The sequence below is a fragment of the Leptodactylus fuscus genome, chromosome 11, assembly GCF_031893055.1.
Source record: "Leptodactylus fuscus isolate aLepFus1 chromosome 11, aLepFus1.hap2, whole genome shotgun sequence".
NCBI lineage: Eukaryota > Metazoa > Chordata > Amphibia > Anura > Leptodactylidae > Leptodactylus > Leptodactylus fuscus.
Genome location: NC_134275.1, coordinates 14,670,802 through 14,689,713, shown reverse-complemented (window position 1 = coordinate 14,689,713; position 18,912 = coordinate 14,670,802). Strand labels below are relative to the sequence as shown.

At 43.9% G+C, this 18,912-nt stretch overlaps 1 protein-coding gene across 2 annotated transcripts in view; it reads left to right on the top strand.

Annotated features, from left to right (window-relative positions):
* Window positions 1–18,912, top strand: part of EDA (ectodysplasin A) — a 57,732-nt gene that overhangs the window by 25,538 nt on the left and 13,282 nt on the right. For both annotated transcript variants that reach the window (XM_075259853.1, XM_075259852.1), the window contains exon 2: window positions 3,048–3,153. In XM_075259853.1, coding sequence (XP_075115954.1) covers window positions 3,048–3,153 — 106 coding nt within the window. The remainder of the gene's footprint in view (window positions 1–3,047; window positions 3,154–18,912) is intronic.

Here is an 18,912-nt window from a genome sequence, read left to right as displayed (position 1 = left end):
AGCCACTGGTATGTAACATCTGCAGATAAGGTTGAGTCTAACTCCTAGTAGCTCCGCCCACACCAGAGTCCGATCACATGGTCAAGACGTCATTTAGCATCTCCCCTGCAGATGAGTGGCCGGGATTCATTGTGTCTTATGGAAGATGTCTGTTGTATGGAGGAGAGGAAGCTGCAGTAAAGTGACACACACAGGGACCTTCCTGTAGTTACTCTGCCTATTAATGTCAGGCATTTGGGGTTATTAATTTAGTTTCAGTAACTCCATGTGCCTCACATTAATAACAGTTACCCCATCATGTCCTTCATATTAACCCCTGTGTGCCCCATGTAAGGGTTACTAATATGTGAGACACATGGGGACCTTAAAATCCAATGCAATCCAATCCAATGCAAATCCATTGCATCCTTGTAGCTGTAGCTTTGAAGGACCTTAATTATGAAGATGCCTAATTATTACCTCCATATGTCCCACATATCAGTAACTCTTATGTGAGGCACACAGGGGGTTAATGTGAGGGACATGATGGGGTTAACCGCTATTACTATGATCCCCATGGAGTTACTAAGCTGCAATGCACATGACCAGACTTATCTGCAATGGTGAATTCCCCCCTCGGCTTATACTCGAGTCAATAAAGTTTTCCCAGTTCTTTGTTGTAAAATTAGGGGCCTCGGCTTATATTCGGTTTGGCTTATACTCGAGTATATACGGTGCATGTTTTTTTGTGGACAGTGAAAGAAGGCACACAAGAAAATGGCGCTCGGGCGTGTGCAGTAGCGCTCAGAAGGGAGTGTTACTGCGCATGCATGACATTGTACAGGAGCGATATGAGAGGCGGTTACAGGGAGAGACGAGGAGGAATTTTCGGAGAACAAGCAAAAAGGGGGCGGTATGAAGCAGGGGGTGCACGGAGGCTTGGAGGAACGCCCAGGGTGCACGGACAGGCTCATTTACATAAATTGGCAAAGCTCCTGTAATACATTCTAGTGGTCGCTGTGATCAGATTGGCTCTGTGAGTGTTTAGTATGGACTATACTTACCGCTCCTTCACTATGTACAGACATGATTCACTTCTGGTCATAGAGGTTACAGGTACATGACACGATCAGGATCCCTGTTCTCTAACGTTGCCGTCATCCTTAAAAGGATGTAAAACAATTTACTGATTTATGGTAATGACTTCCGTGCTTCGGCCTTGCCCATGGTATTTACATTGCAGCACATATACACCATAGCTACCTGAAACAACAAGCTGCTTCCAATCTTTTCTGCATTCAAGTTTGGACAGAGACGGCTCATATTCAGCCTGATGTAAGAATGCAGATTTCCATTCATTTCTTGGCACACGCACAAGCGCTGACATTTTCAGAAGTACCTGTTTAACTTACTGACTGACTAACGGGCACTTAATGACATTTTATTAAAAATTTGAGGAGTGTTTTTCCAAAAGCTTTCATATTCTAATCGCTGTAAATAACTCGCCGCCGCTCTCATTTGCAAGATAATTAAAGCGGATCACACTTGTTTGCTTATAGCTATGGTGGTTTGTTGCAGGAGTCGCCACCAGGGGTCGCTACTCTCTAGTCCTTGTTGGGTGCACTTTAGGTAAATGGAGATGCAATATGAGGTAGTTACTGTCCGACCTGCTTTGTCGGTCTGTCTCGAGGGTAAAATCTACTTCATTCGATGCATTTTTATTACTGGAGTTTAGTTTGGTAGAATGCTACGTTATCATATCGTACATCCTCTCGTTGTGACAGATATCACTTAGAAAGGTGGGTTTATGTTAAAATGTTTGTCGATTTCCAGGGTATGTACATAAAATATACAAATCCATTGCATCCTTGTAGCTGAACCCAGGCTGAGCCTTGGATTTCTTGCCTGGTTTTACTATTGCCTACCGTGCACCCCGCTCTTCTGGTTTCCAGGATTATTATATCCAGTAATTGTTGTTTTATTTGCGTGTGTGTGTGTGTGACTTGTGTGCTCTAAGGGCATCCCTCTAGCTGAATAAATTTTTAAGGGGTATTCCCATGACGCTTGTTCACTAACCTGCAGGCTGTTGTGCTCTCTTCACTTCCTGCTTTTCTCGGCACATTGGTGGGTGGGGTTTCACTTGCACAGATTGGTTGTAAATGAATTACCACAGTGTAAAGCTGATGTAGCAGAGCTGGATTTGAGTCAGTTTGCATTACATACAGAGGAAACGGACTCCCTATCTCAGCCCTTATCAGCCAAATTCAATTAAACAGACTGATAAGAGCTCAGAAATCCCAGAGCTCTCACCTCTCCTATCTGAGAAGCTCCGCTACTTATCAGACACAAACAGCTCAGAGCTGCTCCCAGCCCCTCCCTCCCCCCTGAGAGCAGGCAGCTACATCATTTGACAAATGAGCAGATAATCCCAAGGGCCATAGAAACTGAGTGGTCTGAGTGTAAACAATGAAGTGAATAAATAAAGATAGCGACGAAACAAAGCAGTTTTGAGAAAGCAATGCATTTAGGAAAAGTCTTAAATCCACATAAACTAGCAGTATAGATAGGATCCTTGTGATGGGACAACCCCTTTAACTAAAGGAACAAAAAAAAAAATCTGTGGATTCCTATTGAAATGAATGGGAGAGTTGGTCAGCAATTTTTGAAGCGGGTTCTGCTTGCAAAGAACTGTGAGCTTAGGCCTGGTTCATAGCTGATTCAGTAGTCCGCTTGGGGACTTGACAAGTAGTGAGCAATGAAAGCACGCAAACCCTATAGACTATATAATGGGATCCGTGTGTTTTCCGCACGAAATACGCAGACAGAAAAATACTCCATGAACCACTTTCCTCTCCGCATGACTCGTGCGGAAAACACACGGACCCCATTATAGTCTATAGTTTAATCTACCAAGCTGAGGTTTTGGGAACCCTCTGTATGTTCCTTACTAACACACTCACTGTTCTTGGACACACTTCCATACAAATATACCTTTCTCCTTGAATGTGCTGAAGCACTATCTACAAATCTTCTATGTCACATGTTTTTCTTTTGGCGTTTTCTTACAGATGGCCCTATTAAATAGCTTGAGTAGTGAAGACCGATCACATCTGGAAGAAGGCATCAGGCTTTTACGAAGGACGAGGCGGAACAAAGGCAGCGAAGGCTCTGAGAGTAAGTGTTGCTTTTACTCCAGGGCTTCATATCTTTAAAGGATTAAAAAGAAAATGGAAAGGGATAGGAGTAATATAAGGATACGGCAGGTAAGATTGTGTCATCTTCCATAGTGTCTTCTGCTTTGCAGGATCATAGTCAGCTGATCTAGGTTGGTTTTCATTTAAGGAATGTTGCTTAAATAAATTCTTCTCAAGAGCCCAAGGCCCGATTCACATATGTGTTTGGGGAGTCCACAGCGGGACCCCCCCCCCCAACGGGCCACCGAATGCATTGGCAAGCGGTGTGCAGTAAAAGCACACGGACCCCATAGACTATAATGGGGTCCGTGTGCTTTCCGCACAATGTCCACATGGGTCATGCGGACAGGAAAGTAGATCGTGAAGTACTTTTCTATCTGCATGTTCTGTGCGGACACTGCGCAGAAAGCACACGGACCCCATTATAGTCTATGGGGTCCGTGTGCTTTCACTGCACACCGCTTGCCAGTGCGTTCGGTAGTCCGTTCGGGGCGTCCCCATGTGGACTTCCCAAACGGATTACCGAACACAGATGTGAATCGGGCCTTAGCTAAGGTTAGTTCCAAAATACCTCTCATACCAATAATTTTTTTTGTATGGGACGCATTGTGCACCTGACAGATTCCCCATTTAAAGCTTATGTAAATTGTTGTTCGATTCTTATTTTTCACATGTGTATAAAACTCTTTTCTAGAAGTGTATGTAAGAGATGTGTACGCTACATGGTATGATAAAGGCAACTGCTCAGATATGCTAGCTTTACTTAAAGCCTATAAAATATAATTCGGAATTGCGGCTTAAGGATCTTTACTATTGTCAATGGGTCAGAGGTGTAAGACCAGAACAAGATGGTGACTTGGACTTTGCCCATGAGATATATTGAACTCTCAGCATTACTACGATTTGTGCCCTGACTTTATATCCGTGGTAAGGCAGCCAAGAGGGGTTATATCAAGCTTTCTACTATAAAACCTATCTACAGCTTTTATCTACAGAACCATTCAGGTTCTCTCTGATTACGTGAACAGGGGTCCGGTCAGTATTGGTCACCCGTATTTGTAAGCCAAAAGCAGGAGATAAACTCAGACATGGAAGAAATGCAAATCTTTCCATTGTAGTTTTTCCTTCCATACCCGGTTTTGGTTTACAAATACTGATGCAATATAAGTGGACTGTAAGACTTTGCACACCTGAAGAAGGTATCCAGCCACAGCAAGTTACCCCCTATCTACAGGACTGGGGTAACTTGATTGGTTGGCATCACTCTACTGGAACCTCCATGGATCATGAGAACTGGGGTGTGTTTGCACCGAGGTTTGAATGAAGCGGTTGGTCGCACAGTACAAGGACCGCCAAGGTTAGCAAAGTGCCTGGTCCCACATCCACTGATTAGCATGTTACCCCAACCCTTTGGAAAGGTTGGACAGATCCTTTTCAGACATTGTAGCACTCCTAACCCAAATACTACTGCAAACTTCTGACCACATTACTGCCACGTTAACACTTTGCCATGAACAGACGTTCACTTGCAGGAACAAAGCAAAAAGGTTTATAGTCCCTACATTGTAGATGAAGTTTAGAGCTCAGTTTAAGGATACGTTCAGATTGTTTTTGTGAGGCAGATTTCTGGCATTTACAAGTGTTATCTGGTTTGCAATACTCATCCACTGTCTTAAGGAATCTGGAAAACTAGCCAAACTTTGGGGTCCTTCTGCTACGGTCCTTTATAATCCACTGTTCTTCATGGAGAAATGGGCATAGTGGCTCAACTTGTCTTCTAGAGGGGTTCCCCATGTAAATTTCCAAAATCTGGTGTTGGTCTTGTTGAATTTATGTCCAGTTATAGATCATTCCGTGAGATCATGATGGAAACCACATCAAACTGAATCAAAACCATATACTTCCTATTCACTACTTCTGAAGAAGCGAGCGTGTGCTCCTTGGCGATTCCTCTCACGTTACACATTCTAGCTCTAAGAAGCCTTCGTCACCATGACTTGTCGAGAAGACTTCGTTAGGAATTGGATGTGAGAATAGATAGTTTGCCGTCACTTGGTACGGCACTAGGATGGATCTTAGGTGTGTTTGATGCGAGCAGAACTTGGCACCACTTCTGATAACGCTGCTTCTGCTTAAAATATTGTTGGGGGAGATTGAAAGCACATGGTCTTCATGGTTCCAAAGACGGGAACATCAAGTATTTATTACATACAATCTGGTAAAAGTGTGTGCGTTTTCTTCTTTGTCTGTAGATTAACATTCATGTTCAGTATGAAAGTATTTTCTAGTTCATTTAATCCCATATATTAGATTTGGAAACCCATAAGTCAGTTTCCTTTCCTATAAAACATATTATTACCAGGGCTAAGAAGAATTAGAGCGCGCTGAATGGATTCCCCCCCCCACCACCACCACAATACTTTCTGAAAGTAACATGGGGACACTTTGCCAGACCGATCTACTTAAGAGTATACTTATGTCATCACATGAGTCTCACTTCAATTTGGGACATGCATTACAAGTACACTCAGGCATCTAAATCCTGTTTAACATCTGAACTGTTTGTTCCACAGTTGGATTTATTTTTCAAGTGGTGACTGATGATCATTGTATCCATAAATGTTATGCATGTGTGTTCCTTTTCCCGTTCGGCTCCGTGCTCCGGGATGCTACGTCTCCCCGTCTCCTATGCTGCATTGTGTGTCCCAGATCTGTACTTGGAGGGTACCTTGACATCCCTGACCAAAACCTCTGATGTTTTAGTGGTAGCATCCAGTTACTATTGCACTTGACCTCATACAGAAACCATTACATGAACAGAATTGATTCCTATCCCGTCATTGTAAATGAAGTGGTGCTGATAAGGTCAAAGCCTTGTTTATGATCCGGGGTCACGATCGTCGTCCTAATTAATTAGGCTGAGTGCCAGCAGTAAGGAAATGACACCAGACACACTATATTGGGATTAGTTCCTCTCTCAACTAAGAAGGAAACACTGACGCACTTTTATTAAAACAACGTGGGGTTAAATAGTAGCCGAGAAAGGAAGAGAGATGACAACAACGTAAGTTTTCATATGGGACATCTCAATCAAACAGAACAAGTTTAAAAACTTCCATCTATAGCCAGCTACTCCCGGTCCTGCGTGGTAACCTTGGGGAGCTGTCTTTTGGTAACAAGCCAAGCATTTGTTTTTCTTGCACCCATCCTGGATGCAGGCGCAATCTTATCATATGACATTATACCAGTTTCAAGCATAAGCAACTATATCTAGCATTCAGCTTTTAAGGATAACAATGTTTTTCATATTGTCAGGGTCTGGGGTTGCTAGGTGGGGCGGCATAGACACAAAAGTCCAGTTTCTTTAGTCCAAAACAAAGGTAGAGTTTATTTTCACTTAAAAAGGTAGGGCAGCAACAAAAGGAAACAATTAAAAAATAAATCCCTGCCCGGCTAGGCACTAACTAAACATAGAATAGGTTACCTCACCTAGAATAACAGAAATCCAAAAGCCAGTAGAATCATTCAGGACACAGCTCCAAAAATATGACCTCTCTGTTGGCTCTCCAGCCAAGCTCTGCCAAAATCTGCTGCTGGAGCTGGCTTCTTAAGCTTCCTTGATGAGCAGACTCTCCACAGATGAGTTGCTGCTGGAACATCCCCAAAGTGTGGACTGGAGGGGGGTGGAATGACAGGTCCCACTACCAACCTACCCGCCATTCCTAAAAATCCAGCCCAGTAACCAGAACTCTGAAATAACCCTCAGCAGACAATAGTTATCTGCTGAGAAACGTTCTTTCTGGAGTTTTCTCATCTCACCCACTTTAGTAGTCTGGGTGAGATGTACACCCCCTCCATTACCTGACCAGCCATTGGCTTACAATACATGACATGATTATAACCTTCACTGTGCCACATGTGTGATCACCAATTGAGTGATCACTGATCCGTTTCTCAGAAACGAGATCTACACGGACAGCCGAGTACTCTGCCATTCTTCTGTTAATATATGGAGCAGTGGTTGTGGATGAACATTGCCACTCCATTCACACTTGGGAACCCACATTTACATAATGGGTGGGGGTCCCCGGTATCAGACCCCTAGCCATCATATACTCTCCACCTTTCATGCTGTTTGCAGACCAGATACTTTACATTGGTTTTATGTCATCAGATTCCACAGCTCTTTGTCTTGGTCCACACCCTCCCACATAGGGCTCATAATCTAAATTCCCTATCAGTGTGTCTATGGAGTGTGGGAGGAAACCAGAGTACCAGGAGAACATACAATGTCCTTGTAGATCTTGTATTTGGATGGATTTGAATCCAGGGCTTCAGGCCTGCAAGGCTGCAGTGCTAACCACTGAGCCACCGTGCAAGATCTCCATTGTCATTAGGTAGAGGGGTTTCCTAGCTAAAAAATTTTTACACACACGGCGCTTTTTTTACATTTTATTTTTAAAACTGCCTAAAACATGTACACAAATATTTCAGATTCATGACATTTGTGGGACGTGAGGAATTGCTTCATGCCTCATTTGCCTCTGCATAACTAGAGAACATATTATTGAAGACAGTCATCGCTTAAGAAGTTGTGGCACTGTAGAAATGTAAAATATGTCTCCTGCTTTTTTTTTGGATATTGCATTTATTTCATTGGCGGTCGTGTATGTTCAAGTAGTTCCCTGCGAATGAATGAGCGCGTGGCTGAGTCTTCAAGGAGAATTGCGTATTGAGAAATCGGTTTGAAAAAAGAAGAGTATCTGGCTTTAGGGCTAGTATACATGGGGCAAAATGGCGCCGATTTTGACGCGGAATCCGCCTCAAAATTCTGCTCCTCACAATAGAGTCCTATGCAAACTGCTAGCGTTCTTTTCTTTTTTTTTTCTTTTTTTTTTCCGCAGTATGACCTTTCTTCAGGCGGATTCCACCTACAAAAACGAATGGGAGGCAGAAAAACGCTCCAAAAAAACATTTCCTAATTCCTGAAGTAGATTTTTTTTTTTTCCTGACCAAATTCCTCGACACCTAACTACGTGTGAACTAGCCCTAAAAGGGGTATTCCCATCTTAGGGCTAGTTCAAACCAAACTTTTTGCAGGCGGATTTTGATGCGGAACCCGCCTCAAATTCTGCCTGCAAAAAAGGCTCCCATTGACTTCAATGGGAGACGCTCGTTTTGTTTTTTTTTTCCCCGCTAGCCAGTAGCGGGGAAAAAAAAAAGCAACATGACCTATCTAGCCGTGGATTCTGTGGCTGAGTCTGGGGTTCGAGACTCAGCGGGATGCCACGACAGAATGCCGATGAACTTCATCAGCATCCTGTCGTGGCTAGCCGTGTGAAAGTTCACATGGCAGAATTTGGTTTCATACCCTTAGGCGAACGTCACATCTGCGCCAACCTGTCCGTTGCTCTGGTCTGTCAGAGGACCACAATAGGCAAACTACTCATTTTGGACACCACGGACTCCATTAAGTATAATAGGGTCGGCCGTTTTTAAACTGAAAGGGGAAGATTGGTCTGTGCTAAGGGGAAGAAGGGAGGAATGGAGAAAAGATGAGATGAGATAGAGAAGAGGAGAAAAGCAAAAAGAAGAAGAAGATGATGAGAGAGAATTCCAGGGGGGAGGTCTTCCCTCTCCCCCCCCCCCCCAAAAAAAAAAAAAAAAAAAACGCGGAGGAGTATCCGAATGATCATCTAGATCCAAGCCAGGGATGCCAGACCCGTTTATAGCAGGGATGAAGATGTCTTATCCAGCTAGATAATTCCTCAAATTTGGAGATCTGGTGTACTTTGTTTTTTTTGTTTTTTTTTCCTAAGGGCACTTATAATGTATTGTAATAGAAGGGCTGGATTTGTTTGGGTATTGTGTGTGTGTTTTTTCTTGGCTTCATTATTAAGTCACGTTGCGGTATAAACGGCATTTTAAATTATTTTAACATTTTTATGTGGGACAATTATGGCACAATGATTATTTTTTTATATAGTTTTTATTTCATGTTCTTCTAATTTTACACAACAAAACATAAAATATAATTTCTTTCTGTATTGCCCTATTCTGAGACCCGTGACTGGCCCCGCTCTTGGCTGAGAAGTGAATTTTTTTTATAGACGGCCTAGGCAATAATTTTTTTTTTCTTGTTTTGGAAATTTTAAACAATTATGAAATTTCTCAGAAAAAAAACCAAGGACGCTGGCGGTTTTCTTTTACATTAGTTCTGGAATAATATTAAACAGGCGGCTCTGCCATTGCAAAGTGCATCCAAAGTTTTATATAATAGCCTGATGTGGATAAACATTGCTGCGGGGTGGCCTCAAATTAAATTCATTATAATCCTTGGGTTTTGCACAAACCTTTGCCCTCTTTTATATTTACTTTTCACGATCGAGCGTCCTCTGGGACAGTATTCCTTGATATTCACATTAGGTTGAGTATTGTACGTCGTCGGCCTCCAGGCTTGCATAATTGCTATAGAAAAGCAGGAGCCTGTCGACGGGATTATTGAAAACTTGAAAATCCAACCTCTAACCCAGGGGTAGGGAACGTACGGCTCTCCAACTGTTGCAAAACTACAACTCCCAGCATGCATACTGGCTCTGCTGTTCTGGGAACTCCCATGGAAGTGAATGGAGCATGCTGGGAGTTGTAGTTTCACAGCAGCTGGAGAGCCAAAGGTTCCCTACCCCTGATCTAACCGCTCCGAATTTTATAATAGTAGTCGGACAGGTTTGTGCTTCTCATAGCATTGAGATCTGAGCTTATGCTTTAGCACAATTTATGGATAATGGACCCTGGGCAATGAGCAAAGTAGCCCCCCTAACCCCCGTTTTATACAGTTATCAGAATTCCAAAAGCCACGTAATATAAAATAATACCGCCAAAGAATGTTTAAATAATCCCTCCATAGAGTCCACAAATAACACTATGTTCGCAATGAAACACACTGCTATATAGTGCTGTTGAAGGTCACATATAACTAGCATTCAGTGCCCTAGTTCCAGAAACCCCCCCCCCCTTCCTCTAAGGGTAAGTTAACACACTGTTTTTTGGTCAGGATTTTGAGGCCGTATCCGCCTCAAAATCCTAACCAAAAAGAGGGCTCCCATTGAAATCAATAGGAGCCGATCAGTTTTTTTTTTTTCCGGGAGCCGTTTCTTCCAACTCCCGGAAAAAAGAATGGGCATGCTCATTCTTCAGGCTGTTTCGCCTCGCTATTCGGCCTGAAGACACTCCCTCCTCCGGACTAGGCCCATTCATTGGGCCTAATCTGGAGTGGAGTGCGCCACTGGATGCAGTGCACCAGCTTTCAGTCGTGGCTACCCATTTTTTGGTCCGGAACCGGAGGCGGCCTCTGCCTCAGGTTCCAGTCCAAAAAAAAAAACCCAGTGTGAACTTGCCCTTAGAGACCCCAATGAGAATCGGGACTCCCTTGTAAGGAACTGAAATGAACGCCTGAGTTGTTTCACCTGTTTGACCCTGCACTGCCTCTTCGGGCGTGTAGTCGGTTGGAGCCGTTGCGGCCCATGTCTCCCTATACTTTTGTAAAAGCATGTGTGAGATAAAGTCAGTAAGGCCTCAGTAACGTCGTGTATTTAGAAACTGGAATCGACATGAACATTTTTCAGCGTTCATGGGACAGACAGACCAAAAATGCCTCAAGAAATGGTGCAGAACATTAAAGACAGATTGTTGGCTCCTCCAAGAAACTCTGAGTGAATGAGGTGCGTGAATTGAAAAGTTACGAAAAAACAAACGCCTTGTGTACTGAGGCTGGTTGGAAGCCTTTATCGCCTACAATCCAAATATTCTTGATGTCACATGGTTTACAGATGAGGCATGGTTTCACTTTTGCGGCTGTGTAAACTCTCAGATTTGGGTAGCTAAAAATACTCCTGGAATCTACAAGACCCCACTCTACACTGCAATCTGACAAAATTGACGTCAGGGGTGCGATATCACCGCGACACATATTGACCAGTCCTGTTACTAATGCCATGAAATTTCTACACCTTCGTAACTCAATTTGACAGGCACGTAGGCTACACTGTTTCCATAGCTCCCATTTGTAGGGTGCAGCGTTGCTTGGATGTTTGCATAAGTCCTGAGCTGAAGGTCAAGAATTGGGGACAGAATATTTGCAGCGATTTTCCGACGGGAATGCGTGTTGCAAGGTATCGCATATGAAATCCTGGAAACTGGATAGATCAAGCCGGTACCCCTCGTATTGTGGGTGGGAATAGTAGTTTAAGGCCCCACGCTCACTCCGAATTTTTCAAAATACACAAAACTTTAATCGAAACCACACCATCACACACGCATATGGGATCCTGTCCTTAAAGGGGATGGCTGCTTTCAGACCAATAGTGAGAGACAAATGTTATTGATTGTATAATAAAAAAAATTGTACAGTTTTCCAATATACTTTCTGGATCAATTCCTGATAGTTTTCTAGAGTTCTGCTTACCTCTAGTGAATGAAATTCTGAACATGGTCATGTGGTGTGCAGTCCATGGTCATGTGGTATGCAGTCTATGGTCATGTGGTGTGCAGTCTATGGTCATGTGGTGTGCAGTCCATGGTCATGTGGTATGCAGTTTATGGTCATGTGGTGTGCAGTCTATGGTCATGTGGTGTGCAGTCCATGGTCATGTGGTATGCAGTCTATGGTCATGTGGTGTGCAGTCTATGGTCATGTGGTGTGCAGTCTATGGTCATGTGATACAGTCCATGGTCATGTGGTATGCAGTCCATGGTCATGTGGTGTGCAGTCTATGGTCATGTGGTGTGCAGTCCATGGTCATGTGGTGTGCAGTCCATGGTCATGTGGTATGCAGTCCATGGTCATGTGGTATGCAGTCTATGGTCATGTGGTATGCAGTCCATGGTCATATGATGGACACACAGGTACATGGCTCGTTACAGTCACAGCACAGTAATCAGATGGCTGCCTGGTATCGAGCTGTGCACCTGTGTATCCCTCGCTTGACCATGGACTGTAATATCACATGACCATGGACTGGATATCACTTGACCATGGTCAGAATTTCATCCACTAGAAGTTTCATCTAAAGCAAGTGTAGGCCTAGAAAACCACGAGGAATTGATAAAGTATATTGTAACATTCTATACATTTTTATCAAACAAACAGTAACGTTTGTCTCTCAATATTGGTTTGAAACTGGACAACCCCTTTAAGGGCCCCTATGAAATGAGCGCTGCTCGCTAGCCTTAAAACCAGCTTTATGACTGTTAATGGTTGTAATTCAGAGCCTCTATAAAGTGCTTCCTCCGAACATAAAGGTGTAAGCCTTTCTACGCGCTAACCCGTGATCTTAATGTGCACTTGTCAGATCTAGCCCATCTCACACGTGTTACTGACACGGAGGTGCTAAGCTTGCAGAGAGCGCAGCTCTGGCTTACATGTGGTGTAATACAATTTATTTTTGATGAGACGGCCCTAGAAGGAAGCAAAAGGTTTACCTGGGAAATATCTTAATAGATAAATGGATTCCCCATCTGGCTCGTTTCAATGACTTACATTTAGGTAAGGCTAAAGGCCGAGTAAAATGTGACAAACTGCGAGATTTAACACCTTGGGGTAACCTAGTGTAATGCCTAAATGTTGTCGATGGCTTAATTCTAAGTGCTTCGTTCCTTTCATCATGTCAGACATGACTCGAGACGGAGCGGCATCTCTGAAAAGCGCACTTATAAATTGGCCTCGTAAAAGATGAAATAGTCCCGGCATATTGTCTTCATTTGGGATGTCAGACTTCGAGGGGTTTTTCCACTACTTTTCTACCATTGTATCGCTGCTCTTGATTTAAGGTTCTGTTACTAAATCCGTTTCGAATCTCCATCCCGGTTTCTCACCTTCGGAACAAAGAGGGAGGTCGGCGTAACGTTTAGGTCCTCTGTTCCCCTGGATTTTTAATACATTTTACGTATTTAAAGCCTTTGTTATAGATTGGACTGTGGGGGGTTTTTGTGCTCTTTCTGACCATCATAGGCCATTGATTGGCTGCAGTAGGCACATGATGTCATCGTGATGTCACTGTCGAGACTCCATGCTGAAACGGCGGCAACCCTGCCTGAACAGAAAAATCCCTTTCATTCAGAGGAATTATTTTGGATTCTTTTTTCCTAATTTATCACAGGATGGGGAAATATTGGATCATTCACATAGATAAAAATAATCTACTAGGCCTGGCCTGTTAAAGGAAAACCACCCAAATCTAACATTTTCCATCTGCTCCATTAAGAAATTCTTTGTGTCTGTCTCTCACCTGTTCTATTTCTATCTCTATAAATCATATCGGGACTGTTAGAGAGTAAGAGGGAAAAAAATCGGGTTTTGGAGACATGTTTTTTTTACTTGAATCTATGGGAATCTTTGTATTACTCACACAGGCACCCAAATTTCCTCCATGGTGAAATTCCTAAGGGCCCCTTCACATGGCGTAAGCGGCGCACTTACGCCGTGTGAAGGGGCCCTAAGACTGTTGGACAGAAACTTTCCACCAAGCGACAGGAGACAACTCCTATCACAGTTACTACAGGCCCTGTCATACAGATAAAGTGAAGGGCATGGCACCAGTGGCGTAACTAGGAATGGCGGGGCCCCAAGGCGAACGTTTGACATGAGGCTACTCAGCCCCCTGACCTCCCCACCACACAAATTGCATTCATGCACACAGTATTCTGCCCCATAGTGGCCCCTGCACACAGTGTTCTGCCCCATAATGGCCCCTGCACACAGTGTTCCTCCCCATAGTGGCCCCTGCACACAGTGTTCCTCCCCATAGTGGCCCCTGCACACAGTGTTCCGCCCCATAGTGGCCCCTGCACACAGTGTTCTGCCCCATAGTGGCCCCTGCACACAGTGTTCTGCCCCATAGTGGCCCCTGCACACAGTGTTCTGCCCCATAGTGGCCCCTGCACACAGTGTTCTGCCCCATAGTGGCCCCTGCACACAGTGTTCTGCCCCATAGTGGCCCCTGCACACAGTGTTCTGCCCCATAGTGGCCCCTGCACACAGTGTTCTGCCCCATAGTGGCCCCTGCACACAGTGTTCTGCCCCATAGTGGCCCCTGCACACAGTGTTCTGCCCCATAGTGGCCCCTGCACACAGTGTTCTGCCCCATAGTGGCCCCTGCACACAGTGTTCTGCCCCATAGTGGCCCCTGCACACAGTGTTCTGCCCCATAGTGGCCCCTGCACACAGTGTTCTGCCCCATAGTGGCCCCTGCACACAGTGTTCTGCCCCATAGTGGCCCCTGCACACAGTGTTCTGCCCCATAGTGGCCCCTGCACACAGTGTTCTGCCCCATAGTGGCCCCTGCACACAGTGTTCTGCCCCATAGTGGCCCCTGCACACAGTATTCTGCTCCATAGTGGCCCCTGCCACACGAAAAGACCCCGGGTATAATGATATCAGTGTTTGTGGGGTTTGCAGACCTGCGGCCTCACTTACTGATCTTCGCTCCTGCTCACAGACGCCACCACAGGTGGCTGTAAGCAGGAATGAGGATCGGTAAGTAAATTGGGCCCATTACCTGCTGGTTGTTACTCCAGCAGGTAACAGCCTATTAAGAAAACAAAAAGCATCGTGACATCCTGGGCCTTGTGGCAGCCACTACCACTGCTACCCTGGTAGTTGCGCCCCAGCATGGCAGTGTCATTGAAGAAGGGCATGGTGGGCCCTTGTCAGATTTATCACATCAGATTTCTGGCATCATTTATGCCAGAAATGTATGTCAATAAGAAGTTTAGGTGCACGGTTCTCACAGGCAGGGATAATAAAGACCCGTCTTGAGAATGGCTCCAGCTGCTTATGATTCCTTGCTGGAATTGGAATCCCTTATGGAATTGATAGCGTAGCACTAGAAACCAGAGTGAAATCTAAAAAGATTATGTCTGATCAGAGGCAGAAAATAGAGTAAAATGAGTATATTATACAATATAAAACAGAGTTCAGAGGGTGATGGATAGTCCGTGAGGTAGTGCTGGAAAGTTGTCCCTGATCAAGGTCGCTCTTAAAACACACTCGTATGGAGATTTATTAAAGGCATACAAATGCATCATGTTCCAAAAATGACATCATTAACCCAATTCCTTAACAAGATGGAGAGATCGTATTTTCTGAAACCCTTCTATAGAGGCTTTAGCTTGCAGAACAAATTGGGGAACAAAGACGATTTCTCAGTGTATTTTATTATATCACCGTATATACCCGAGTATAAGCCGAGCCCCCTAATTTTACTGCAAAAAAATGGGAAAACTTATTGACTCGAGTATAAGCCGAGGGGGGGGGGGAGTGCAGCAGCTACTGGAAAATTTCAAAAATTAAAATGGTTTTTGGGTGCAGTAGATGCTGGGAAAGGGGAGGGGGTGTTTTGGTTGTCTGTCTGCCCCTTCCCCGAGCTTGACGACTGAGTTTTTTTCCCCCCACGTGGAATTCAGCCTGGCTGACTATAGGGGATCTGCAGTGCTCCTATTAACCCCTTCCTGACGGAACAGGAGCACTGCAGATCCCCTATATTCAGTAGACCGGGCACTGTCAGACACAGGGATACTGGCATTAGTAAGGGTGAGAACCACTTGCTCTAGGGAAACAAAAAAAATTAAAACAATAAAAATATCAGCCGGTCCTGCAAACCAGAGCCCTGTAGACCGAAAAATCGGGCACAAAGCAAGTGCTAAGATGCTAAAATATGTCTGCTCTCTCCTGCAGCTCCTTAAAATAGAATCCATCGAGCCTCTGCAGCCGGGTGTTTTTCTAACCTCCAAGCTCTCCTAATACTAGAAAGCGCGTCTGCATTCAATAGCCGTATTTATTTTTACTCCGCTCCGGAACATAGTACAGCCGAATACTTGTAATAAACATGAGCTTGTCATTTGCTAAAAAAAAAAAAAAAAAAATTGTGCGTGTTTTTTTTTTTTTTTTTTGCTTTGAAGCTAATTTGTTCCATCCATTTAACACATGTTCACTTTGCCTTAGTTATTAGTTTTCTTCACTGTTTACTGATCTAAAGATGCGATATTTTATCCGCTCAGCACGCAGCTCTTAGGATTTTCGTGTCTGCAAGTGAAAGTGAAATCGTAGCCGAAATTTTTCTGAACGTTGTGTGAAACGATGGAAATGTTCGGTGACTTTTCAAGCAAAATAAATCTTGCATGTCAGAACGCTTGTGGAATTCGTGCAGGATCCTTTATCTTGCCCCACGTTGCGCATTGTGTGCAGAGTGTTGCGGCCATTAATCACATCCTATATATTATGTTAAGAGGGGAAATATGTTGGTATGGCAAAAGAAAACTTTGCTGATTGCAAGCCTTGCGGTAATGAATGGCGTCCTACGTTGTGATCTGTGCGCCGGGGCTCGCTTGTTATTTCACCGCGACGTCAAAAAGCAGTAAAAAAATAATGAAGATTTTATTGTACTTTTTAGACCACTAGGTGCGGTCTCTGCAGCGGGAACGAAGGCTTTGATCACTGAGCTCACAATATGGTTTCCAGAGACTTTCCATATCGCACATTAAAAGATGACATGTCTTCATAAGAAACAGAGAAACGATGGCGGCATCGGCGTTAGTTTTCTGTGGTTTGGCTCTTTCCACTGTGGGTTAAATTGTGTGTGTTCTTGGAATTACTAGATTGGGTATATACCATAAATATTATCTGTCCCCTATGTATAGGATAGGGGATAAATTGCTGATCGTGAGGCTCTGACCCCTACCAAGGACAGGGTTTTTTCCTCGCGTTTGGTGCACAATGCGCATTCACACTGTATACATTTCAATGAGAGCGCCAAGTGCTGTACTTCAACAAATTTTAGAGCTCTCATTGAAGTAAAAAGGGGCAGGGGGCACATTGCGCATCCATGTCTATGCTCTGAACAGGGCTAAATCACAGACGTTCTTGGTATTGGTGGGGCAGGGGGCACATTGCACATCCATGTCTATGTTCTGAACAGAGCTAAATCACAGACGTTCTTGGTATTGGTGGGGCAGGGGGCACATTGCACATCCATGTCTATGTTCTGAACAGAGCTAAATCACAGACGTTCTTGGTATTGGTGGGGCTCCCAACAGTCAGGCTCCCACTGATCAGGAATTTAACCCCAAATAATTTTTTGTGACATAACCAAAAATAATCAGACTAAAAGGGGCTCTATAATTGGGAAAACTAATTTTTATACTTGCATTGCCTTTAAAAAGGCTATTCCACACCTACCTTTTGTATATTAATCCCCTCAGTCATTTTTGAATGAGCCCGTTTTTATTCATATGCCAATTAGTCAACAACAAGCAGCGGAAGTCTCAGTGAGCACTGTCTGCTGTGTGTGAGAGCAGGGAAGGCTGATGTGTCAGCTGCAGCATCCTCCGTGCTCTCACACACAGTAGACAGTGCTCACAGAGACTTCCGCTGCTCATTGTTGGCTAATTCGCATATAAATAAAAGCGGGCTCTTTCAAAAATGACTGAGGGGAATAATATACAAAAGGTAGGTGTGGAATAGCCTTTCTAAAGGCAATGCAAGTATATGCTTAGTTAAAAATGACTTTTCCCAATAATAGAGCCCCTTTAAAGTAATTCATAAGCTGGGTAGAGCCCATTGAGCATGTTCTTGACATATGAAGTTGTTAGAGGGGTTTACTGGGATCAAGACATTGATGGCTGTGCCAACAAAGAGCATCTGCTCCATTCAAACTGGTGTGCTAAAATTCCAGATCTTGTGATTGGTGGGGATCTCTGCAATTGGACCCCCACTTATCAGCAAGTTACCCCCTATATTTCAAATAGATGGAAAATTGTTATTGCTGGAACAACCGTTTAAAGGGTACATTGTTTATTAGATGGCCTATAGCAGTGATGGCAAACCTATGGCACGGGTGCCAGAGGTGGTATTCAGAGCTCTCTCTGTGGGCACCCATCTGTGGCACAGATCATATTGTGTGGGGGCCACTGTGGAGCAAAATGTACTGTGTGGGGCCACTGTGGAGCAAATTGTACTGTGTGGGAGCTATTGTGGAGCATATTAGACTGTGGGGGGGCCACTGTGGAGTATATTGTACTGTGTGGGGGTCACTGTGGGGCAGATTGTACTGAGTTTGGGGCCATTCACTATTTATATCACACATTATTGGTTTTATAGCAGACGTGATATTATTACAGATCATAATGACATTGCATGGTCACTATAAAACAGATCTGTGCAATGTAAGTAGTGAACATTAATTGTTCAAAATTACACCAAATGCAGTACAAAGTTGTTTCTATAATTGAAAGCTCTGTAAAGCCCCATTCACACGACTGTATTTTGCAGGTCTGTAATTGTCTGCACTTGTGGATCCGCACAGTATTAAGGTTAAATTACCATGTTGGCACTTTGCAATAATTTAGTGAGTTTTGGATTGCCGTTTGGGCACTCGGTCTCTCGGTTCGCCAGCACTGGCCTATAGTTCCCGGTTAGAAGTTATTTTTATAATACATTGCTAATCCAACTTCAGTGGCATTTATAGGTGCAAAATATTCTGAGCATTTTAAGGTGGTGATAGTGAGTGCATAAGGTACATAATAAGTGCCTACAATGTTCTGTGTCTTTCACATTGAAATCAATGGGTTAAAAAGCTTCCCATTGATTTCAATGCGTTCCGTGCGGAAAACGAAACCCATTGAAGTCAATGGGAGTTTTTTTTTTTTTTTAAATCAGCGTTGATTCTTCCGCGAGTTATCGTTA